This window comes from Pelecanus crispus, chromosome 13, assembly GCF_030463565.1.
Source record: "Pelecanus crispus isolate bPelCri1 chromosome 13, bPelCri1.pri, whole genome shotgun sequence".
Lineage (NCBI taxonomy): Eukaryota > Metazoa > Chordata > Aves > Pelecaniformes > Pelecanidae > Pelecanus > Pelecanus crispus.
The window spans coordinates 4487608-4508450 of NC_134655.1; the positions used below are offsets into that span (position 1 = coordinate 4487608).

The 20843-nt window shown below is 38.8% G+C and overlaps 1 protein-coding gene across 2 annotated transcripts in view; it reads right to left on the reverse strand.

Annotated features, from left to right (window-relative positions):
* Nucleotides 1–20843, reverse strand: part of TMEM164 (transmembrane protein 164) — a 39848-nt gene that overhangs the window by 9898 nt on the left and 9107 nt on the right. Inside the window, exons 2-4 of one of the 2 annotated variants that reach the window (XM_009482992.2) lie at nucleotides 13192–13241; nucleotides 11441–11507; nucleotides 945–1023 (exon numbers count right to left, since the gene is read on the reverse strand). In XM_009482992.2, coding sequence (XP_009481267.2) covers nucleotides 945–1023; nucleotides 11441–11507; nucleotides 13192–13241 — 196 coding nt within the window. The remainder of the gene's footprint in view (nucleotides 1–944; nucleotides 1024–11440; nucleotides 11508–13191; nucleotides 13242–20843) is intronic. The other variant, XM_075720714.1, reaches the window with a different exon arrangement.

Sequence of the window (20843 nt, forward strand, 5' to 3'; positions counted from 1 at the left end):
CAGCGAAAAACAAAAAGGTTACAAACATAAGGTTACAAACATATAGTGAAATAAGTGTGAAGGATTCGAAGTGACTCCTGGTATAAAATACAAAAGAGTCACCAGAATGGAATAGGCTGACTATGCTTGTTCCGAGCATTTGCTAAGTGGTATCCCACTGCTTGACATCACATCCTCGGGGGTTTCATTAAAGGCTACTGAACATCCGGACCATAAATTAACTTCTTTTGTTTCATCCGGGAAATAATTTAGCCCTGCTAGAAAATGCAGCTGGAGGCATGTCAACGCTAGAGGGGGGCAGAACATCACACCAGATGAACACGTACTGCATTCCCTTCTAAGGAGCAACAATTAGGAAAATCACTGGCAAGTGGAAGAATTTGGGATTCCCAGGCTTACTGAACTATTATGGTATAACTGAATGCAGGACAGCAATCTTATTAGATGAGCTAACAAGCAAGTTAGGTCATTTCACTAATATGTGTCACTACATTTTGTTAGAGCTTCAGCATTTTAGGAATTTATCTAACTAGCCAACTAATATTTACATGGGGATACAATAGGGTTTTTTCCAGTTCATTTTAAGTTGCAGTACTTCTCAAGAGACATCCAAGGAGGCAAAAGTCTTCAAAATACATCCCACGAACAATTTAGAATGTTGCAAGATGGCAGAGATGCTACTCAAGAGACAGCGCGCATTATGCCAATACATTCTTGATAGCCCTTTAGGCAAAAGAACATTCTTTTATTCCCATTTCAGTGCCTGACACAAGTCTTTATTAGCCAGGTTACAACTCCAACATACCATCAGAAACTACTAAGCAACAACATAGAGAAAACTGGTAAAAAAGAGTAAGAGCGAAGCCTGTGGTAACCATTAAGCACAGCTTTTTTTTTATTGCACGGGACCAACTCAATACATATAGAGTAAATTGCCAACCTACCTCCTTTCCGCAGCAGATAGATGGGCACAACATAAAGCATCACATGCTGGATGTAATAAATTTCCATTTCAAATGGAAGCTGTGGAGTAAGGAAAATATTTGTAAATGTTTTTCATCACTAACAACTGAGCTACAAGGAACCATTCTCCTTATGACCCATGACAATCCCTTCAGTTCAGTTATTTTATCACCTATGTATATCAAGAAATAGACGACATGAATTGTCAGTGCTTTGCAAGTGCAGCTAACTGTACCCATTCCATTCCCCTTGCCACAAACGCAATGCAGCACTTCAAGTAGACAATTCTCAAAATTAGCCAGAAGCACAACAAAGAAGGAATAACAGAAGATTGCTCTTTTCCCCTTCTTAATTAGTATAAATTACCAGTAACAATGCAAAACCCTAAAATAATCAAACTAGAAACTACACACACCCCATATGACCGTAGCCTATTTAGAAAGAAAAGATAATTGCTACCTTGTGAGTGACGGAACTCTATAAATGAGGTCTTTTTTATAGGAAAGTATATAAATAAATATATATAAGCAATTACTGAGGAGGCCTGTGCAAAAATCGAAGACCTGATTTATAGCAGTCCACATGCATGTGTGAAACTGCTAAGCTTCACCAAATATAACATAAAATATAAAATAACCAACATTTTATTGGTTTTAAAGAGAAGCTGCAGAAGGATGTATGTAAACAAGTTAGTAGTAGTAAATCAGGTATTTCTCACCTGCTGACAACTTTTGGGAAATTACAGTTAGTCATCTGTGTATTTAGTTGAATTCATGTTACTTCCTAAAGGAGAAGTCAGACAGACTGTGCTAAAATAATACTGTGCTAAAAATAACTTGAACCACAACTCTGAGTTTAATTTGAGCCCCCTAATCCAGACCCAACTAATTCTAGCTCTGTGTGAGTTAGAAAAGGTGATACACTGTATTTTAAAGTTATTCCCATCTGTAAATGCCTTTGCCTATCTCCATTTCCTAAACTAAAGCAACACACTTAAAACTGAACAGTAGTAGGAAAGATTCAAATTCAAAATTCAGAATTCAACCTCTTGCTGCAGCTCACTTACAAAGCTGAAAAGCCGTACTTTTCCATTATTTTTCAGAAGTGAGAACTGGACAATACCACCACACAAGTATGAAATCTCGCAGGAATAACGCAAAGCCATTAGCTTTGGTTCAAATGTGGACTCATTCTATCATTCTACAGGCTAAAGTGAATCCAGCTGCAAGTCCTACCATCGTGGCTTGTCTGTCAGGAAGAAAGAGGGGGAGAAAAAAAAAAAAAAGAAAAGCCTTTCTTTTCTTATTGTTCTGAGACACTGAAGTCATAGCACTGAAACAAACATTACAAAAATTTCTGCATCAACAGAAGTAAAGAGAGGTTGAAACAGAGTTTGGTTTTCTTTATAAACAGCAGTCAATAAACAGCTGGTAATTAATATAGTGATCTTTTAAATTCAACAATTCTTGTATGCTATTTTGAATGTAAAAGATGCTAAAACCAACAGCTGGATTCTGCTAGTCCTGGCATCCCCCAGCTGAACATTACCAGTGTCCTGATTTCAACCTCCAAGATGTTCAGCCAACTCTTGGGAGGCTAGGCTAAAAAAATCTTCCATACAATCTGTTGGGTTATTTTATTCCAAGTATTCTGCATCAAAACGTAAAACCAAGCAAGATAATAGTATGCAAAAGCAAGAACTTCACGGAAGTTGCGAGGTTTCCTGAATCCGAACCTTTTCTGCTGTCCCTTGTTGAAAGACAGAGGGCAAAGGGAGGGAATCAAAATTATTTGCAAAGAGGCTAAAGCAGTTTTCCTCTCCCAGTTGGAAGAGGCACACTTCAGAAACAATAGCTCCTGATATAAACAACACAACGTGAGGCACTCACTCCTGCCAAGGAGCATTCTCTATTTAGTATCTCTGGTTTCATAAGAGCTTCTACACTCATGTTGTGAGTTGTGAGGGTCAGTTACACAAACACTACGCTCAGGACACTTATGAGAACACAGTAACAGTTGTTTTGCTGCAGTAGTGTTGGCAATATTTTTTTTGTGTAAAACAAAACATCTTTTTTTCCACTATAAAAGATTGCTTGTTCTGAAGCCTGGCTAACTATGCAAGTGCATTTCCTGGTATAGAGCTGCGAAAGTATAATTTCTGTACAACCAAGCACTCAAGGTGTACAACCAGGCTACAACAAACAGAAAAAGAACAAACACAAAAGATGAACTATAAAGTTGTGCTGAGCAACTGACTCACCTAGCTCTAAAGGTCTTGTCTATAAATTGTTTTATCGAGGAAAGACTCACTCACAGATAGCAGGTAGGTACCTTTTATATGCAAAGAGAAACTGCAAGTGAAGACAAGGTAGAAGGGCTCACCCATCAATCTAGGATTTAAAGAACCTCTTTGTGAAAACAAGTAAACACTTTAGCAAGCAGTAAAGTTTGAGAAATTAAAAAAAAAAAAAAATCAAAGCAACACTTACTCACAGAACAAACTAAGTCAAAATATTGAGTTGGTCCCTCTAATAATAATTGACCATAGGCACCCGTGAAGGCCACATGTATTTAAACCCAGACTCCAACAATCTCCAAAGTGGACCCTCTTTCATAGGCCCCAAGAGACTTGTCCTCTCCTGTCGGATGCCACCGTGGAAACCTAGCAGCCACTCCAAAGAGCAGCATTTCCCTAGTAACAAACCAATGATGTTCATGGTCCATTTTTTCAACCACGCCTGTCCCCAGAGTGATTCAGAATCACTGGAGATTTGTTACCAAGATAGACTCATCTGAACTCTGTATATTAATTTCAATTTATTTGCTGGGTTTTTGTACTAAACTCCTGTCTCCCTTACCAGCTGCCAGCATCACTCTTCCTGCATGTCTTCTCCCTTACCCAGAAACTTAAAACAACTAATGGTACAAGACAAAAGGACAAATTACCTATTTCTTCTACTAACTTATATTCAAGGCTCCCTTAACTGTAAATTAATACAGAGGACAGGCTACTCTGTTACTCAAGGCAATAAGTAAGTTTTTCTCCTTTAAAGATTCCTACTTGTGGCAAAGCTGATCTGCTTCATCCATTCATAGGTTTTAACACTGGTATAAGAACATACACATTTCAAAACACACCAAACTAACACTGACATACACAATTCCTCTAACATACAAGATCAAAACATGCTAACAAAGTACGCTGGAAATAAATATTCAGACTATTCACTTTTTACATTTTGTAATGAAGTTTCTGTTAGAAAACAAATGGTGTTTTGTTCCTCCAGGAAGAGTTTGGCTCCAAGCAGCCACATGTGCTTCTAGCCCCCACATCAGCCTGGTACGGTGCAGATTCAGAAGGGCCACATTCCCTGGACACACGCTAAGGCCCTCCGGGAAGCACCAAGAACAGTGAGCAGGCAGCAGACCTCCACCCCAGGAACAGGTAAGTTATGTACAGTTCCACTACTCTAGCTACACTCCTAGCAGCTGCTCACAGTGCTTGCAAGACCGTGGAAAGGAGAAACTGTATCACAAAGCATTAGAGCTCACCCTTGCATCTCCGAGCATGAGGAGTCACAGCCATCAACAGCAGTCCTCCGAGCACGTACCTGATGTCCTAACTTAAACCAGCTACTGCCCTAAGGAAGCAACTAGGTCCTTCCATTGACTGCACTAAGCTTTAGAAAAACCTCTTCAGCACAGCAGTCGAGTTGAGCCCAAAAGTCAGATACTCAGATGAGAGTTTCCCCCAAAGGAGCATGGCACGCAATAGTAGTTTAAACCCACTCAGACACAGCAGTTGGTTTTCAGTGGGCTAGGAGGTTACCACTTCGCTCTGTTTTCTGAACACAGTACTCCTCCCTCTGTTAATTATTTATACATTGGCCTTGTATTTATAACAACAGCTCAAGCACTATACTGTGCAAGAGCTCTCCCTCCATCATCCTTTACAAAGACTGCAGAGTATGGCAGAAAAAGGAACGGAAGGAATTCAGCTCCCAGATTCTGGTCTTTTCTGTAGCACACCTAGCATGAATCTAGTGAACATCAAATGTCATTCTGTACCAGTCACCTTCTTAGACATAGTCAGTAACTCAGATGCATAACCCATAACCAGTAACTAGTTTCCTAAACATAATCAGTAATCAAAGAACTAAACCAGAAACATAGGCTTTTCTTTTTACGTGCAAAGCAGCCCACAGAACAAATTAACAGAGAGAAGGAACCTACATAAAGCTATGTAGGTTATATATACAATATATATATGGTTATACAATACAAAAATCAAGGGGGAAACATACTGGTTACTTCTCAGCATCAGATTGTGATAGCAAATTACTTATTTGGCAGAGAAGAAACAGCTGCCAGAGAAGCTTAGAAGAACAGTCTAAAAAGGGACATGAACACTTAAAACAACGCAAAACAAAACCCAGACACAAGGGGCATTTGGAAAACAGACTATTTCCAGTCCTACCAGGACTCACTTCTCCAGCATACATCCAAACTAGCAGAGAGCAAGAAGTTGACCCATGCTGAAGTTATTGTTACACTATTCAGGCAGTTCTACAGCTCAGGCACCAGCTTACATATCTGGCATAGATCAGAAAAGACATTGCAATATATTTGAATATCGGGAAAGAGTAGATTGAGAAGAAATTTTATGTTAATATTGTCATTAATGTCAACAGCAAAGCCCCATAAAATAAAGGGGTAGCAGGGCTGTCACCCATCTGCATGACGGTCTAAAGCAGCATCCCAGATTTCATTTGCAACAATTCCTTTTCATTATATTTTAGGAGCAGAGTGTTTCATTCAGATTTCCTGCCACATATCTGCTTGTCTGTAATGGATATGAATGCATATTGAGTCCCAAAAAACAATCTCTGTTTCAAGGAGGTGTCTCAACCAGTACCCACCCTCCCAGCTGTTCTACACAATCCAGTCAGTGCAGGGAATTATAACTCCCTTAAAGTAGCATTAATTGCTCCATTTTATTGATGAATTTTATCTAGTTCTCATTTGCAATTAATCCTGTTAGGGTGGGGCATAGATACAGAGGGAAAGAATCAGAATCTGCACCTGCTACCAAAGGCTATATAACTCATGAGAGTTTGGAATAGAGCATCTCCTGTGCTGACAGTCTGGAGCACGAAGACCCTGTGGAAACACTGTCCTGCTGCAACGGTGGAGGGAACCATAACAAAGCAAAAAACACAGCTGTATATGAATTCCAGAAAATCCAGCTAGGGCAAGGCCCCAGGATTCCATCTCATGACATGCCTAATTTCTGACAACTTTAAGAGAATTTTTTTCTTGGTGTGCTGGTTTTGGCTAGGATAGAGTTAGTTTTCTTCATGCTAGCTGGCATGGGGCTATGGTTTGGCTGTGTGCTGGAAGCAGTGCTGGTAACCCAGGGATGTTTGGTTCCTGCTGAGCAGCGCTGACACCCAGCCAAGGCCGTGGCTGCCTCTCACCCCACCCCAGCAGCGAGCAGCCCGGGGGGCACAGGGAGCTGGGAGGGGACCCGGCCGGGACAGCTGAGCCCAGCTGCCCAAGGCAGAGCCCACACCCTATGGGCCATGCTCAGCACACGGAGCTGGGGGAAGGAGGAGGAAGGGGGGGACGTTGGGAGCGATGGCGTTTGGCTGCCCAAGGCACCGTGACGCGGGATGGAGCCCTGCTCTCCTGGGGATGGCTGAGCACCTGCCTGCCCGTGGGAAGGAGGGAATGAATCCTTGGTTTGCTTTGCTTGCGTGCGTGGCTTTTGCTTTACCTGTTAAACTGTCTTTATCTCAACCCACGAGTTTTCCCACTTCAACCCTTCGGATTCTCTCCCCCATCCCAGCGGGGGGGAGTGAGCGAGCGGCGGTGTGGGGCTGAGCTGCCGGCTGGGGTTGAACCACGACCCTTGGCCTGTCACTGCAGAGGATGATGCTCACTGAGAAAGTCAGGAAAAGGCATTGTTCGGTGCACTGCTGATCTCAACTGAATGCATTAGTTTTGATTTTTATCAGTGTTTTGAGTCTTTGACCAGCACTATATTTGATGTTTATGGTGTCTCATAAAAAGGCACCACTGTCTTCCGGTCACTCCATTTGATTGCACAAACCAGCTCACATGGATGACGCAATGGACACAATCAGGCATTTGTAGAGTCAAGTCTAAAAACAGGAATTATATGAGGTAAATAATACCAATTTCAGAAATAGTGTTTTTGCAGTTCCTCTAGAGATAACATTAGGACTACTTATCACCCCCTGCAGAAGGTAGATTTACACTACCAAATCAAAGTGTGAAAGTAGACTCCACTTACACACCCATACCACTTTAATGCACGTAGCACAGGTAACTGCCGAAAGATGCCGAAACCTTGGCTTTAGCATCTACCAGTAACCAAAGCACAACCTCTCCACAGCTCCCAATGTGCAACTGTTCCCTTATTTTCCCTTGTGCCAGTTAGATTAAGCCAATTTAGATATGACATAATGTGCTACCATAACCTATTCCATTTTGCTGTGTAGGCCCAGGCATTTCAGGCAAACCATTTACTACATTTGAATTATTACATTAACAGTCAACAGAAACGAGCAGAGGCGCTACACAGAGTGTGCTGTAAGTACCGTTCGGAGTATGATTCTGTTCCTAAAACAGATTTAGAATGCGTACCTCTGAAGCCAAATAGTTCTAATAATAGAATGTAGCAGCTTCTGGAAACATTAAAACTGCACCATCTCAGCTGCGTGAGCAGAGACAGCAAGTCCAACACCTCTGGGACATGTCCTGGTTTTTTTAACTTTATCTATATCAACATTTTTAGGACATCAGCTTGAAAAAAAAAAACCCACTTTTAAACTAGTGGAGAGAGTTTCCTCTAAAATTTGATTAATGCAATATGAGAGTTCAAACAAAACCAGTTACCCTCCACACACCTGGAATTTTTGTGGCAGTTAAATGAATTTACTCGCACAGCTAAGTTATCAGGACCTACACTCTATTCCATATAATATAAATACAAAGTTAAAAGAAATCCTTCTACTCGTGTATATTTTCTTACACCTTTCTAGGCTCCCACTTGGGAACGTAACAATCTGGTTCCCTTTGCATCTTCTTCTCTATTTACTTAAAGGTCATAAAAGATTAGCCTATTTTCCACGTGAATTATTAATGCTGACCAAGAATGATTTGCATCATGAGAAAGGAAAGAAATTATGAGAGAAAATTAAAATACCCTTTATTTCTGAAAGGGTAATAACAACTCACAAACATTAACTGAATAAGAAACAAAACCTGTTTTGTCTTTATCCAAAGACTATTCCAATGCACAAAAATTAAATCCATCAGCACACTGTAAATAATTTTGCAAAACTCGAATGTTTAGTTGCCAAATAAATACAAGTGGGTGCATCTGATGCTCGAGACTGTTAATTGTTGGCACCTCAACATCATGCCAAGGCAGGAAAATATTTTCTTGTAAAGAACAGAATAGACTGACCTCATCTTTCAGACTACTTTTTTTGGGGGAACACCATCCCAGGTGCCCATTACAGTCCAACAAGTTTTTTAACAAGTATAGTGTCACTGAAAGGTTAAAACAACAGAAGGTAGAAACTTTCTACTGTAGTTTCAATGAATATCTCAACTCTCCATTTCCACTGGCAACAGCCAAATATTTAAGAACAGTTTTGAAATGACTGAGGCTCTAAAAAAATTTAATAGACACATTACAAGAAAATGGAAAATGTCAAATTATGCTAGAAGCTTCCAAATATTTCTTTTTCAGGATAATTTAGCATTGAATCATATATACAAAAAGAATCCTTACAATGCATTAAGTAACATAATTGGTAGCAAAAAAACATGACCCGAACAGACTGCGCCACAAGATGTTGTAAGAGGTGTTCTGGAAATTACTTTGAACAGGTTTAGCAGAACCAAAAGCCTGACACCCACTACTTCCTAAACAAACATCCATCAGCTGGTGAAGTAATTACCTTTCATTCTGTATCTTCTGCCTCGCCCCTTTCAGATTATTGACATGTACAAATAAAACTGTACATCTAATATTTTCTCCTGCATCTCACTGCTTTCATCTCCATAATGATACATGATTTGCTAGCTAGCATGTACATGCCTACTGCTGAACTCATAAGGATAAAACGAAATTTACACTATGAAAGGTAACAGCAAGACATTTTGGTGCTTACGGCAATACATCCAGTGGGTACCATCTCTCAAAGCGATGGGAGGCAAGAGTCTCCTGCTCTCCAGTTCCCACTGACCTCAGAACCCTCTCTGCCCCAGACGTCTCCCTCCTCACTTCTCAATTAATAGTTGGGTTAGGTGCCCAATTTTTCATGCTCTTTGTGCCACACACTATATATTACAACTGTTTACAGACGTAACTAAGTGTACAAAATTTTTGTATGAAACGTACACACTAAAATATGTCTTAAAATATCATGAAACGGAAATTTAAAAGTTGCGGCACAGACACAACAATTTTTGACTGAATCAAAAGTTTTTTGCTTAGCTAGTACAAACCAGAGCAGACAGCACTGACAAAAGTATTGCAATTTTTCTGAACTTCCAACTAAGTTTTAAGAGACATTTATTGCTTTCAGGACAATGTCAGTGTAAACAACTCCAATGACAGTTGCAGAGCAGAATGTGTGTCTACCACGAGAGAATCTGGGTCAGAGCAGCAGTGCTGTAAAACATCACCCACATTATCTTGTGCCAGAAGAAACTCTTTTTAGAGAACAGCCTAGCAAGCCGCTGTTAGACCAAAAATATCCTAAGTCGTATTTATTCCAAAAATATTTGCTCTTGGACATTACCCTTTGGCTCCTCTATTCCTAATTAAGGAGAGAATTTTATAAGTAGTCTGTATTTTTCCTGTTTAATCACCACTGCCCTAATATGAATGAGATCTATGATAATGGCAGAGAAAATACAAGCTAATGATTTATTAAATATCTCAACATTTTATCCTGAAAAGGTTACCCAGAAAAAAACATTTTGTTATGCTAAAGTTTATATTTACTTAAAAACTAGATAGTTTGAAATACAAAATAAAGAGAGTTCTCCTTATCAGGAAAAAACCCTTGTTCTATTCATGCGATGCCCCTTCAGCAGTATCAAGTTTTAATAAAATATAATTGCAAACTGCACATAAGCTGTTATAGTATAGAAAAAAATATATGCAGTTACTAGATTAGGAAGGGCAACGTAAATCTTGAAAGAACTCTAGGGTTATTATACTACTAAATCCACTGAAATCTGAAAAATACGATCCAACCTCCTGTGCATGTGTGTCACGCTTTATGGAAGATTGTTTTTAAAATGGAAAAGCCTACAGATATATTATCTTCCCTCTAGTAACTAAACTGTGTCTCAGGGCAAAATTTTATAGTCTTAAAGAGGAGAAAAAAAGAAATAATTTACAAGCCGACAATAAAACCATCAGTTTTTAGGTCTCCTAGCTACCAGTGTGGCCAATCAACATAGCATATCATCCCTAAAGTTCAATACAGATGCAGATTTTTATACTTAATCTTATTAAGACAGTCAGATTTGCAAACAGACAGCCACTAATGGGATTTGTAATGGAGTCTGAAGTCCACAACAATTTCATTAATAGTATCACGTGCTATATGGATATAGATACAAGTACTTTATCCAGACACCATAAACACATAAGCAGAAAAATTTAAGTGAACTCTGTCTTAAAATAGGCACTTAAATAACTGCAACAACAGATTTTTACAAATAAGTCAAATGACAAAAAAATGAACAAGCATGTAGGTATATATGCATATACACATACACACATCCCCACATATGCATGCATAACAGCTCTCAAAAATAATCCTTAGAAATATTTCATATGGCTCAGACTCAAGATAACATTTTTAACATTAATTCTCGATAGGTTTAATAATCTTACTAGGGATACAAACAGGCTAGTTTTTCATGCAGGAGACAGGAGTTCTACAGTAGATTTGAAAACTCAGATGGAAAAAAGAAACCTGCTGTGCCTAATCTTGGGAAAGAGGAGGTGACAGCCACCAACACCATTTGGCATTTTCCATGCCTGAGGAATTTTACATTTACATATAGTCTGAAAAGCCTGAAACTGAATTTTGACCAGAGGCCACAACACTAACCTATGAAAGCCTCTTTCAAAGCCATTAAGTTTTCCCTCCATTTAAAGGTTAGGCTGGAATTGACAAAGTAGTTTTTTCTACACTTAGAATACATCAGTGTTAGCTTTTCACATTGATTTATAAACACACACACAAAAAAAAAAATCTAAGATCGGTATTTTGGCTCCATTGTAGTGACCTGTACCAGGAATCTACAGCCTGGTAAAATGAACTTTAAAAGGCCAAACAAAGCAGAGGACTAACATCTTTCCAAAGAAAATATTTTAGTGATAAATAAAAAAGGAGGCGGAAAAGTACAGTACACTCACCAGGCGTGTATTAACAACAGGAAACAGCAATGCCAAGAGGGCCCCATTCAGCATATGCATCTGCAACCTTAGAAAAGAGACGTGATGCTATTTTCACAGATGGAAATGAAATGCAATGTTTTCACATATTTTCTTAGTATCTCTTTTATTAAAGGCAGCAAGAGATTAAAGAAAATTCTTTTGGCTTGAATTTTAATAAAGCCACTGTTAAATGCAATAACCAGATACTGTTAACTGCAATAGCCAGGACAAAAACCTCTTTTTAAACACACACTTAAATAATTTCGTAAAGCAGGATTGCTTTCTATAATGAGCTTTGGATTCCTAGAAAGACTGGACTGCCCGTTTGTGTTAATCCTGTTCATGATGCAAGCTGCTAAATAATTGAAATTTTGCTGTTCATTTGTCTTTCAGAGCTTAAAATAGCCTATTTGATAAAGGTTTTTACTCCTGTCTAACTCTATCAACGTACAACTTCAAAGTAAAGCTTCAGGAATTTGGAAGAAGTTCCTTAAATAAAAGAATTACATTTGTCAAAATGCAACAGCAAGTCCTAAGTAAAGAATAAGGCAGAAAAGTAGTATTATAATACTGTATTTTATGTAGCTTTCAGCCATCTTTTTCTGAACCACTGTTGCATCACAAGAACACAAAAATAGTATCAGTACTGTTTCAGTCTACATAAGACACAAAGTAAAGAATAAACTGTTTACAACCACTGCCTGTCATAAATTGTTAGGAATTTAAAAGTCACTTGCCGGGGGGAGGCATTACAATTTCAAAACAGTTTTTCAAACGTCATTTATATGCTGTCAGGGTGCTAGAAAACAGAAAGGCTCATTCTGAGAGAAAACAAATATTGTGGCCTCCGCTCTGCAACCAGTCTTTTGCAAATGCATAGTAAATCCAGGTTCCCGGACAGCGGATGGACTTTTCACACTCTCTGACATGGAGACGCTAACACCATATCAATGCATCCTGCCTACTCCCTGCCCAAATAAGCAACAGCAGGAAAAAGGTGTAGGCAGGCAGTAGGAGTCCCAAAGTAATTCATGAGGCATGCCCCCAGCATCGTTTTTCCAGTCACTGAGACAAGAAAGAGCCGAGTTAAGTGGCGCGGTGGCACCTACAGCCATTCCTGACCACCACCGTGCCGGGAAGCCCGGTGACCCTCCCCACAGCACCACTGGTTCCACCCCGAGCTGCGCACTGGGCTCTGCTGCAGCGTCCATTAGAGCTTCCCGCACATTAGAAACTCTTGGGGTTCCTCAGGTTAGTAACAATACGCAATATTTTTGAAAAGATTGCATAGGTTTGAGAAATACCCAAGTCGGCAAGAATTTGTTTTCACTATTTAACTTATATCCACAATTTTAAAACTAGACCCACACTGTACGTATGGCCTTCAGTGAAGCCCAGCTACTAATTTTTAGTGAGGATAACAAAAAGGTAGAAGGCATGACATAAATTACACAAGCCCACACATTAATCTGTAGAAAGGTGCCTGCATTCTCATCTGTTACTGAGCTAATTCACGTTGCCAAGCGCGGCCAAAACCACCAGTACAAAAGAACCAAGGCTCAACACCCACGATTTAAGCCCTGACCCTTTTTTCAAGGTGTCATTTTTCAATCCGACCAATACGCCTTTCCAACTGGATATATATCTTAATATTTTATGACTTAAGCTGTGATTAAATTCTAAAACACATTATGCAAGTAGACGGAAATATAGTAAGGAAGATGCATTACCTGAAGAGAATCATCGCAATCCGACATGGAGGACAGGCAAGAAGAAAAATCTGAAATGTTAGGAACAAATTTAAATTAATGATATGATCTCTTTTAGACTCCATTTTCTATGTCTTTCTTTCTCAGTTCTGTATGCCACAAATCATTTCTAACCAGAAGAACTGTTTTAAAGCAGAACTAGAAAAGACTAAAAATCTTGAACAAATTGAAAGGTCTCACGTTACCTATATACAAAAGGATTTAAGTGGTATGAGCAGCATCCAGGGTTCGGCTTCCGCCAGTGCCTAAGAAACAAGTCAAACTCTAGCCTATTTGATATTGTCATTATAAAAGGTCTCTCATAAAGCAGATTACTGTATTACCAATCATTTTACTACAGCAGCTGCTTTAGTCCTCAATAAGGTCCTTGCTGCGCCGAAGACCATGCATTTACAGTGACAGAACTTCCCTTCGCTTTAGCAGGGCAGGACCCAGCTCTTGAAGATCTCATGCGAGATGGCTGTCTATAAAAGCCTCTTAATACTTCCCAAAATAAGGCTACCATGCTACCTGCTCTATGCATAAGCTTAGTAGTCATCTTTAAATCTGTCCATTGCCACCCTCAGAAGTATTTTTAAAGTATTTTCATCAATTATTAGCTAGCTGTTTCAGAAGACCAAAAGTAACTGAATACAACTGGAGCAGCATGTTTGTTTTTCTTTACAGGCCATACTCTGATCATAAATAGGACCTGCCTTAAATTTTTATCTAATAAAGTATTGTTGATTTGCAACAACGTCCCATCTAAATTTAGAGGATAACCATCATCTTTTGATACTGCTGTCCAAAACCTCTCACAGCAACTTAAAATACTTCATGTCAGCAAGTCTTACTCTAGATACAAAGAGGCTACTACATAAGTGTTCAGTGATAAAAATCCTAGTTTTTAGATTGTCCACTACTGCAAAGAAGAGACTTTGGCCTACTGTCTGATAAAACGTATTTCAGGAAAAAAATGGATCATGCTTTTTACTGCTGTTGCTAAAATACATTCACAATAGATTATTTCACTGCCAACCTACGAAACAAATTATCATTAAATCCCTTCAAGTGAGAACATTTGGAGAATGTGTCTGCTTTATGGACAAGTCAGATTAGACGATTCACCAAACATGTTTCTTTGAAGCGTTGCAGGGCTGGGAAGAGGCCTCTGATGTATATTCAAATTAATTACTACCAGATCGTGTACTTGCTGCAGCGACAGTAGAAACGCTGAAGCCTGGATCATACTACTGAGGCCTTGTGTATAAACGGGGCTTGCTGTCCTTACCATACAAATGAATGTACAAATTCCAAATATTTTATTTCCAGTGCAAGTTCTTAATGTACAGCCATTTATTTCTCTGATCTGCTTACCTGTACGTTTAATTCCAGTCAGTCTCAATAACAGTTTAGAACATGCACACGCAAACACAATTTTTTTTCCCCCAAGTCATACAGAACTCTAAGGCACAGCAAGAAGGAGGCAGTAATAAGTTTAACTGAACGTACCCCGAGACATTTTCTTAGTGAATACTGTTAAAATCCAATCAGTTTCTCTTAAGTCTTGTATTTAAAAAGCAAGTAATTTTCAACTCATCAAGGCAGGTTAAAGAGGAAGAGAATGTAACAGATGCGTGACGGCAATCCACTAAGGGATGCTTTTTTGTGCTAAGGGGGCGGAAAAAAAAAAGTATATGCCAGAAACATCTTATGAGAGGTTTATATATCACCTTGCGTGTAAGATCCACATGGCTTCTGGGTGTGTCTAACACTTACTATGCTTCACTATTTCATCATTGTATATTTTTGCAATAAACTTTGTTTACTAACTAAACTAAAGATCCTTGAATTGTGGACTATATCTTCCCTTCTTTGGAGACCATAAATACCTTCTATAGTCTCTTATAATAACTATTTTTTCCCATGCTGCTTGCATGCATTAGTCAAACTTTTTAAACATTCCACGTTGTATGTTAGCAAAAGGAGATATACTTCGAGTCTCACTAAGTTCATCCAGAGTTTTGAACTTAGATTATTTTATGATTTCCTTAAATTCAGAAATATGACAGAAAATATATGTTACTTTTAAAACACAGTTCATACCTTCATGGAAGAAACTCTGCTCTTCCAAGATAGAATTTTTTTTTCCTATTTCCAAAAAATAGGAAAAAAACCAAAAACCAGCACAGATCGACCTTTTTCTCTATATGCACAAAATAATCAAACCAGAAATATGTCTTGATCACACCAGTCATTTCTTTCTCTGACACACTGCAGTGTGCTCCAGCTACCACCTGGTAGAGCAAAAGCTACAAGTCAAGCCTGTATACTGTCTGAACCTCACCACAAAGGATAAAAAATAGCTAGTATTAAAAAAGGATCGCATTGTTACAAAGACCGAGATGGACGTACCAATCTAAAAGACTTTACTACCATGGAGATAGGCAAAGAAGAGAACAAGATTCACAGCTGCTTATTTTTACGTCAACTCTAATGCAAGAAACACAGTTTCAGGAACCGATGAGGGAAAAATAAATATTTAATATTTTTAAGCATCCAAGTCCTTCTGTTATGAGGGATCTTCCAGAAAATAAGCCTGACTTCCATTTTTTATGACAGTAGAGAAATCATAAGTAGAATGTTTATGTTAAAACTTTAGGATAATGGAAGAGATCTTCAAATGTTTCAGCTTTAGCAGTTTAATATCAAGCACTTTGTCTCTAAACATGTATCCACTTTCAGTGATAAATAAACCTGAACTTCTTAAAAGGGATGTTGCACAAGACACTCTTGTATCCGATTTTCAAAGAACTGTATCACTGAGTAGATGCAAACATTATAAAGAGTGTCATCATTTAGCTCGGAGTAATTAGCACTCTTAAAATATCTAGTTCACAGCAGCCAAGCTCACAAGCTCGACCACAAGTGTTCACATACTTATCCCATAATCATATTACATTTCACTGTCATACTGGAAATAAAATCCTTTGCCTTGCAGGAAGAAACAGCTATGTTTTATAAACCAAACAATGTCATGTTCAATTAGCGGCATGGCTGCGCAGAGTTCCCAGGCTCTGTTTTCCTGCTGGAACGCTCCGGGTTTTATGCACTCAGGCTAGCACAGATCTTAGCCCCCCTTCGCTGGCACACTGCAGAGTTCTCGTGCAAACAGGGCGGCTATATTTTAAAGCACCCTGAAGTAGGCTTCTCCTTCTTCAAGGCAGAATAACTAAACTTGCAATTTAGAAAAAAACAACAACCAACTTCAATGTCCCTCCTTACTCTGTCAGATCTGTTACCTGTTACATTTTCACGTTATAAATGAAAAGGACAAAAGAATTAACCGGAAATCCAAAATGTACAAAAGTAACTATGTCAGGAGGGAAAAAATAAGCTGTAAAATACACATTGTCTGACAGACTGAATTCTGAGCACAGTTCTGACCATTCCCTTCCCCCTTAACCTCTCTCAAAAAAAAAGCAGCAGATTTAGAAAAGGGTTACAGAGGCCAACAAGAATGGTCAAAAAGTATAGAACATCTTCCATACATGGATTGATTTAACACATTAAGACTCTTCAATCAAAAGACTACAGGCTAGTAAGAGCAAGAGAAAGACAGGGTACAAAACCACGAGTGGCCTTGAGGAAACGTGTAGATAACAAGTCCTAGGTGGGGACAATATTGTGAGTCAGGATGTCTGAGTCTTTTTCACCAGCACAGGACCAGAAGATTCTACAGCTGTTCTCAGGCAATGAACTGCAAAGAAACTCGTTACACTGGTCAATCCGCAAATCAAAGTTCACTTCAACCTTAAGGACCCAGGTGAAAACAAAAGTCAGAAATTCTGATTGCTCTGCAAGACCATAAATATCATTGTCCATCCCCATGGGAAATATTTCTGGCATGAAGAACTGCGTGGCCAGCACTCCCCTGCATAAGCCCAAATACAAAGGTCACACCACAACACATGACGGATCAGCAGGGCTGTTACAATTTGGAGACTGTACTGTACAGGATTGCACTGCTTAACTATTCCTTCACAGACAAGATCTTAAAGAGACTGAGCTCGTGGCTGCTCTGAACTAACCCAGGACGGGGCTGCCAATTCGTCTCTTCTACATTCCCCCCCAACCATGCATTAAGAAGAAAAGAAAGCTCCCAATGATATCCACAGGCCTGGGACAGGCTGGAAGGCAGAAGGAAAAGGATGCTATTTTTCCATCTGTAGTAATAAGTTTTTAAAAATTTTCTAAAAGAAACATGTGCAACCCTGTCATTCACTGTTTGATGGAGTTCCCAAGAAATACCTTTTGAGTTCAGTAAACTTTAGAGATCATTATTCCCTTAAATCTGACTGTATTACTCATTTGTGTCAGTGTAGCAGATAGAAGGGCCTGTATGTAAAGGGACTATTCTGAAGACAGTAAGAAGGTAACATTCCATTAGTTTATTCCGAAAACTTCTTTTATCACAAACAGGATCGTGTGGAAGACCACAAACCTGCACAGTGTTACTTTTATTTTTAATCTTTTGATCTAGGAAGACGTGACCTAGGGAAAAATGTTTCTTCATTTGGTTACAGGTGAACTGTTCTCTTTAAGAAGTGAACAGAGCAAAGTCTGTTAGGATCCCCACCACTGTTCAGGGAGGTCAGCAGGTTTCTTTCCTTGCTACATCAACCGTCACTGCCCGTATAAAAAGCAGAGAGAGATAAAAGGCAGTCTTTACTATTCCCATGGCACTGAGTGAGAGGTGGCATTCTGTAGGGCTTCAACAGGACTTGCAACTCTTCATTTGCCAACTAATCAAAAAAATAACACTTTCAGACTATGCATTCCCCACCTTTAGGTTTCCTGGCAGGATGAACAAGATAGCAATAGGCAGATATCACGAAGTATTACACTGGCCCTCCACAAATCCCTGTTAAATTCTCTCCCTTTATAATCACTAAAAGAAAACATAGACATTTCCCTTGTTTGGCACTGTTGGAAAAGGAACTGGGTAGCTGGGAAGAAAGATAATTTTTCATAAATTCATTTTTAGGAGTCAGAGTTTAGAAAACAAATTACTCCTTGACATTGCAATATTGTCTCTACGTACAAGTCAAACTCACGCATGTGGAAAAATGCTAAGTATCAACCAAAAGAAGCTTGTATTTTGCAGCAAATTAGGGGTTTTTTATTGATTGTATCTGTTTTCCTAGTGCCAAATTATGACAAGAGTAGGTACCCAAATTTCAGAAGTATGGAAAAAAATCCAATACCAAAACAAACACCCCAAAATCCAGAAAGACTGCAACATCATGAAACCAAAAAGAACTATGTTAACTTTAATGTGACCTCCCTTTACTACAATCCAATTTCCTAATCTCTATCTATTAAACTCTAACAGGATTTTCACTTCTTGCACTTCATGCATTACATGTGCTGCAAGTATCACATTAATGTGGAGATATTAGAGGTTTCCATTATTTGATTTTTTTTAAGTTCATACAGAAAGAATTTTATTCAAACAACCTCTTTTACAGTTTGCACATCTAGACTTCAGCAACAGGCACATGCCTCTATAAAAAGCTGGAAAAAAGTAAAGAACACAAACCATCAAACGTATCTGGTTTCCTATTTTCTATTTAACTGTATTGCTAGATTGAAAACGGTAAGAAAGGAAAAGGTTTTTGTTGTTGTACAATTGTTTTTTTAATCCAGCAGTGCCTCTACAGTATATTTGTTATGGATTACTTTTTTTTTTTTTGGGGGGGGGGGGGGGGGGAAGAGGTCATGAGGTGAGCAGATTTGCCTGTATCTGCCTTATTATAACCCCAACATACTCAGACATTGAGAAACTCAAACTTCAACATACAGTCCCAAACACATTAGTGAGCTACTACCTAGAGTAGCTACACTCTATTACACTAGAATGCCTGCATGCATTTTACCCAGCCTGTCATCATGAGCCATGACTTGCCTAAAATAGAGATCGTAAAACCAGTTGATTAAATACCTAAAATGAGAGGCTGTGGTACATGCTAGAGTTATGTCTAGGAAAATTCTCAGATACTGGCAAGGATGTATGTATTTATGTTATGTTACAGGTTCCAAAAGCTTTGAGATCATTGCCATGAAATAATTTGTCACCTGCCAATTTTCTCATTTGTCTAATAGTGCCTAGTTTCTCTGACATGTAAGCATGCCACATTCCACCACTAGTTTTAGTTATCAACATTTCAAAAAATCAAGACTAGTAAAAAGCTCAAGAGCTATTCTCAAAAGATATGCACAATCTTGTTTGAAAAGGATGTGAATGAAGGGTGTAACAGCAATACTGTCTCTGAACTGAAGTATTTTTTAGTTAGTACACTGAGGCAGAGAGTGCAGTCAAAACGTGTCATGAGAGGCTTTTCTCCTACCAGTCTTAGTCCTGCTGAGACAGAAATATGCATAACACAAAGATCATCTTGTTTGATCAGAAACAAACTAAAAAAACAAAAGACGACAATTCAAAAGGTAGCAAGGGAAAGAAAAGAACAAGTCACAGACCTCCAACCATTCCAGATTAAACATCACACAAACTAGCACTCATAGCATCACTGGGAATGCTTACAGATGTCCGAGTGGAGTTGTTTCTGGCAGAAGACAGCTAAGCATGCCACACGTAAAAACCACTGCCTCTCACATATGCAGCACAGATTTCATTTACCTTTCAAAACAGCAGCTTGTCTGTCCCTGAGCCGCCTCTTTGATTTAGTACCGCCTCGCAGCAGACTGGAAACATCTCTTTCTTTTCAAACATTCCAGTCATGATCGCTTAACCAGGTCATAAATTGATCATTTTAGTATACTATTTCAAAATGAAAAAACTTCAAGAGGTTAGATTTTAATTTCTACTTGCAATATTCAGAGCAATGTGAAAAATTCACAGAAACTGGACTCATCCAAAACTGGAATGGGTTTCAAAAAAAGAAAAGGAAAGAAGAAAGGAGGGTAAAAGGGGGGAGGGAAGGAGAGACACACAGGCTTTGGTCAATCTGCACTGAAATAAAAATTTTCACCCTTTCTTAGGTGTATCAAAGTACCCTCCAGAGCAGAAGAGATTAAAAGGTATGTTTAAAAGGCTAAGATACAGTGGTAAGGTTAAGTGTATTTTACTGTACATGTGAATACCATCCATTTTCCCCCACAATGGTAAAACGTAAGGCAAGGAACATTCAAGCAGCTGGATAATTTAAAAGATGTAGAAGACTTTGTTAATTATCTCTAAAATTATTAAGTACGTTCAAACCAGTCACCCTATCATTTATCAGAAAGTAATGGTTTAACAACTCCATCACACAGCATCCAGGCATATGTTAGATGTCGACTGGTTTTGCATAAACTATCAGTTCAGCACAGAAGAGCCGTATCACTTAAAAGCCATCTGTTTGCCTTCTAAAAGGTAACTTTAAAAAAAAAAATCGTTAACTGTGGTTTGACAAGTTCAGACTGCCAAATCTGAAAAGACAACAGAGATCAAAAGACATTACATTCTTATTGCTAAATAGCAGCAATTTGAATGTATTTAATATTTTAGCATAAAAATCACAGCTGCCTTACTGCAGCTGTAAGACAGGTTCAGGGATTAATTAATGTGTCCT